At 31.5% G+C, this 6,090-nt stretch overlaps 1 protein-coding gene across 1 annotated transcript; it reads left to right on the forward strand.

Moving 5' to 3' along the window:
* Positions 1–794: 794 nt before the first annotated feature.
* LOC120115702 lies at positions 795–2,162 on the forward strand. The gene has a single exon (XM_039136329.1). The coding sequence runs from the start codon at positions 807–809 to the stop codon at positions 2,040–2,042; it is 1,236 nt and encodes a 411-aa protein (XP_038992260.1). The 5' UTR covers positions 795–806; the 3' UTR covers positions 2,043–2,162.
* The last annotated feature ends 3,928 nt before the right edge of the window (positions 2,163–6,090 follow it).

Below are 6,090 nucleotides of genomic sequence, written 5' to 3' on the forward strand. Positions count from 1 at the left end.
TGTCATATCTTAGTCATCATGTTAATCTCAAGTTTAACCAACTTTCAACTTTTAATAATTAAGGGGCTTAGCAAAGTAATATTATATAGCCGAATGATCATTTTATAACTTTTAATAGTCGATTAAAAAAATAATACCTTATAATCGAGATATCATTTATGTATTTTACACTAAATTTAAATAATCAATTTTTTATTAAAAAATTTGGCGGTCGTTTAAGTTTGAGATTAATATAATGACTGAAATATGATAGTCGTTTGAAATTTTGATATCAGATTTTATCATATCACACCGTACAGACACAACTGATCAAACTTAATAAAAAATGATAAAATTAAATTAGATTTATATTAAAATAATTGTATTTTTTTAAAAAAATTTAAAAATCTAACTAAAAAAACTCAGAAATTCGAGAATAAAAAATGTGTCTTGAAACGCGATTTTAGAAGTGCGTACTCCAGGTCAGTAAAATCTCTAAAAGGTGTATTGTACGGGACGTATTTTTCTTTTTATCACCATAGAGTCATAGACGCTTTTGGTGAAACGCCTCTCCTTTCTCTATTTCAAAAGAGTGTTAAATGGGTAAATATTAAAAAAAAGTGTTTGATAGGAGATATTTGATTTTTAGAGTGTTTTTTAGGTTAGATTGCCACAAAACTCAGTCTTCCACGTGCTCCTGGGGACTCCACCCTTTCCAATGCCCCCTATTTCTCAATTACACTCTTCTCTTTCCCTTATTTTGTTTGTTTCTATCTAGTAATCTCTCTCTTTCTTTCTTGGCAGTCCAAAAAAAAAAAGTTTAACACATGATGGAAGGATCCAAAGGAGGAGGAGGAGGAGGAGGAGATGGAAGAGTTGGTGTTGGAGACGACGACTTGGGAGATGGAATGCAATGCATTAATCATCCTTATAGGAATGATCCACGTGCAATCTGTGCCTTTTGTCTTCAAGAGAAGCTAGGGAAGTTGGTTTCTTCTTCTTTTCCTTTACCTATTCGTCCCTCCCTTTCTTCTTCTTCTTCTTCACCTCCTCCTTTTACATCTGACTCCGGCGGAAATGGCGGTGGTGGTGCTTCTGTTTCTTCACTGTCTGTCGTTCGTCCCATATCCACGAGGAATGATAATACTACTGGTCATTATGAAGAGTGTTATACGAGGAAAGCTAGGATCCCTTTCCTGTTGGCGAAGAAGAAGAATAAGAAGATGATGGATGAATCTTCCGGTCATCCTTATCATCATCACCATCACCATGATGCTAATATTGTTTTTAAGAGAAGCAAGTCGACTGCTGCTCCCATTAGAGGTCGGTTCTTGGATGGTGACAATGGTGGGGACTTCATCCCTAGAAAAAGATCTGGTTTTTGGTCTTTTCTCAACCTTTCTTCCAAGACCCATGGTTCGAAAAAGCTAGATAAAGTTTCTTCTGTTGGAACCCCGCTGGCCACTTCATCAGCGGTGGCGATAGTTGCAGCTGGAGGAGCTTCGTCTTCTGGTCCAAAAGATAAAAGCGTAGGCTCATCGAGAAAAGCAGGCATTGTGGTGATAGAAGACGACGATAGTCCCAGTAACGAAGCCACTCCCTCAACTGGTTCGTCATTCGAGCGGAAGGTTTCGAGATCCAGGTCCGTCGGCTGCGGAAGCCGGAGCTTCTCCGGCGATTTCTTCGAGAGGATCTCGACGGGGTTCGGGGATTGCACTCTAAGACGTGTTGAATCACAAAGAGAAGGAAAACCAAATATTTCCACCGCCTCCGTCGGAGCACCGTCAGCAATGAAAGAAAGGGTCAAATGCGGCGGCATATTCGGCGGCTTCATCATCACTTCATCGTCGTCGTCGTACTGGGTATCGTCTTCAACGGAGGATCAGAACGTGAACGGGAGGAGTAGCAAGAGCTGGGGATGGGCTTTTGCTAGTCCCATAAGAGCTTTCACCAAGCCGTCTTCCGGTAAGAAAAGTAACACCACCGTCATCAGGGAATCGAACAAGAAAAACACAGCACCAAATCTGTCGGCCATTCCTTCATTGTTAGCTGTTAGAACCTAAATCTGTCGGCCATTCCAGTTAAATAGTTTTTACATGTCAAGTATATCTTGGTAGAGACTTCAGTAATGATGTCACGTTCCTTGCTTTACAAATATATGTGCAAATAATTTTGATCTTCAACTGTTATTTTCTGGGTAGTATTTGCTAATAAGAAACAAGACGAAGAAGAAATGTTTGATGATTTGTGATGTGAAGAAGGTTTGTGTTAAAAAGATAAGTAAAATGTTCATCATCTGTAACCTGGAAATGGGTTCCCTTCATCACATGCATTCACATGGTGTATTGACCGTTTGATTTTCTTCCCTACATTGAAACAAAACAGTATATTTAATGAAAGCATTATTGTTTATTTGTACCAAACAATGGAAGATATATAATAAAGAGAATAATTTTAGTGATTAAAAATATTTTATAATATATGATTTTAATTATTTTTTTTTGATTTGTTAAAATAATTAATTAAATTGTAATGCGATCGATAATTCGTAACGTGATTTTTGGTATTGTAAATCAGTTTTCAGATTTGTAACCTGAACTTCGAATATCGTATTGTAATTTATATATTCGTATTGCGATAGTTTAAGTTCGCGTTGCGATAGTCGAAGTTCGCGTTGCGATTTATTTTAAATTTGTTGTGATAGTTGAAATTCGTGTTATGATTTATTTTAAGTTCGTTGCGATAGTTAAATATCGCGTTATGATTTATTTTAAGTTTATTGTGATATATCGATCGTATTATGATTTAATTGATTTTTTAACAAATTAAAAAAAATTAATTAATATTATATATTATAAAATAATTTTAGTTATTTTCTCTATAATGAACACATTCGGTAACAACAAATTATGGATAGAGAGATGTGATGGAGATGATGAGGTTGAGTTAAAGACAAGATAAAAAGCTGCGAGTGGCAGGGCAGAATTAATGGAATCAGAAATTAAGACTGTGGGAACTCAACATGAATATGAATGGGTGAATGAACACCTTCATCACTTCTCTAAAGTCTAATCTAACCCACCAACATTAATATTTAGGGGTGTTTAATTTAAGGATTGTGAGATTTTTATTAGATGAGAATTCTATATTTTTATATTTAATTTGTTGAGAATCTCATTTCTGGTAATATTTTATTATCAATAGTAAATATTTTAGATATATTACCAGAAATATCATTACTCTCTTCCATTAGATATTATAACATTACTGGTGTTTTTGATTTAAAATGTCTTTAAATTTTTTTTTTTTCAAAAATATCATTTTTCTGTCATTGAATAATAAAAATTCTACGAAGGTTAAATTACAAATTTATCCTTAAATTATTTTAAATTTACAAAAAAATCTATAATTAAAATTTTATATAAAGTTCATAGATTAAAATTTTTTTACCTTTTCATTAAATTTTTTTATATTTTTAATTTTGTAAAAAATATTATATAAATATTATGAATTTAATTTTTGTAAAGAAAATATATAAATATTTTACAATTTGTAATATTATACAAATATATAATAAGGACAATTTGGTCAAATATACATTCCAATAATCTTTTATTCCTTTAACCAAACACGGTAATATTACATTCCTACTAAACCAACCAAACAAACACAAAATACAATATTCTCATTAATCCTATTCTCTGATAATCTTTTATTTCTACTGATAATCTTACGTTCCATAACTCACCCTTAAAATTCTTCCTTAACATTTTACAAGAGAGATTGAGGCGTTTGGAAAGCTGCGAACCTCTAAATGCCCTCCCCCTTTTCACCTACTCCCCGAGTCTCTATTAATTGTAAAATCATTCAAAGTCTTTTAAACAAACATTATTTATCTTTATATCATCCTGACCTAATCTAGAAAATATGCTACAATCAAACTTATTATTTTATAATAAAATATCTTCCTATATTATTATAATTATTTCTTATACATCTCAAAAAACTAATGTTTTTAAAATTAGATCAGATATTGAACCGGTGAAGGTACTAGTTTACTGATTTACTAGTTTAACCGAATTCAACCGCGGTTGAACCGATTTTATAAAATAATATATTTTTTAATATTACATAATATTCAAGTATATTAATATATATGTAACACTTTTTTAAGTTTACAATATTAAAAGGTATAAAATATCACAAGTCATAACATATATAAATTAAAATCATACAATCAAGTGAAACAAATGATTCAAATTAACTACAACATATATTTAAGGTAAAACATATTAAATAATAAATATAATTATATAACTATTATCAAAAAAATAAAATTAGGGCTTAAAAAATCATAACAAATTATGTCTTTTGGTTTAATTTTTTTAAAAAAACAATCTCACATGACTAAGAAAACATAGAAGAGCATCCCAAAGTTTAAAGAGTAAAAATATGAGAACAAAACAATTCTACATGACTAAGAAACATAGAAGAACATCCCAACTTACTTCTATAAATATAGAGGTAATTTGATAATTCAAAATCATGGAACCTTTTGGTGAGCACAGAGTGAACTATTCTTTCGCTTCAATTGAGCTCAAATTTTAAGCTTCAATTGAACTTCTAAATTTTTTTTGAGTTCGAGTCTTTTCGAGTTCAAGTTTTAATATTATATTTCGAGTTCAAGTTTTGTCGGTTTTCAGCCGATTCATTGCCAGACCGATTTTGTGAGGTAACCGGACCGGACAGACCACTGGTTTATGGTTCAACCGGTTGAACCGACCGGTCTGGTCCGGTTTTGATTACCATGCAAAAAACTATAATGATATCTTTTATATTATTTTTTTTAATTAATTCTTTATTTTAACTAATAAATTATAGCTTATAATATATATATATATATATTTTTAAATCGAATCGAACATGAATGAAGGGATTTAGTTTAACTTATAACTTATAACATATATATATATATATATATATATATATATATATACACACTAACCGATGATCATCTCTAGTTATATTTAGTAATAGTGCATTGAAATAAATTATCAGACGCATATTTACCTTCCGTGGTAGCTATGAATACTATTCCGATAAATAATCAAGAATGAGTCTTATTTTGATAATTAATTGAAGAAGTCGATATATAAAAGTAAATAATGTGGATTTAATTATATTCACAATCTTTTAACTGTTAGTAGGTTTACGTTTTAATCACAAAATTATTAAATATAATATATAATTTGACCAATTAATTAATAATTTTTATCGTATTAATCACTCGATCGTAATCTGAAACAATGGCATGAAAGTTTATGAAAAGAGTATAAAATATATTAGATTTGGATAACAATTTCAAGGATAGCTCAATTGGGTGAGCATGAAATAGAACATGTGCTTGATCCATTTTCATTGCAATTAATTTTCATTTTTACTTGCCGGTTATGGGCCAAATACCATTACTCTTTCACTGATGCAAGCCAAATGATGGCAGCCATCTAAAATGCAGGGAACTGGTACAGTGTTTAGCTGATAAACAAGGTGTTCATGTTAAACTATAACCTGCAAGATTACCATCTACAAAACGCCTCCGAAACCTCATATTTTGCTGCCCTTAGAGTGGAATTGGCATAACATCACTTGCCACCTCGGCAGAGGCGGACATAGGACAAAATTTCAGGGGTTGCACAAAAATCTCTTTGAATCTTCGATCTAATCTGTTGCCAATGTCGTATCCCAATTCCCACAAAACTGAAAATAGGTGCTTGATTAATGGGCTTAAGGTTTGTTTTTGGGCTTGATCTCTTTTTTTAATTTTAAATAGGATATTAATTTTTTCTATAATAAAGAGCAACAGTTCACACAATATTAGGGGTGACACTTGTATTAATTTTAAAAATTAAAAAAAAAATTAACACTAAGTAGACAATTTTGAGGGGTTGCCTGGGATACCCAGGGCAACTATAAGGTCCGCCCTGCACCTCGGTCGGTTATCGGAATTTGTTTCGAATCTCTTCAGTGAGCTTTAGTCAATGTTATTTTAATTGCAATATGAGCAGGCTATGAAGAAGAGAAAATCACAGAATATGACTGAATGGGCTAATT

The sequence above is a fragment of the Hibiscus syriacus genome, unplaced genomic scaffold, assembly GCF_006381635.1.
Source record: "Hibiscus syriacus cultivar Baekdansim isolate YM2019G1 unplaced genomic scaffold, ASM638163v2 tig00110270_pilon, whole genome shotgun sequence".
Taxonomy (NCBI): Eukaryota; Viridiplantae; Streptophyta; class Magnoliopsida; order Malvales; family Malvaceae; genus Hibiscus; species Hibiscus syriacus.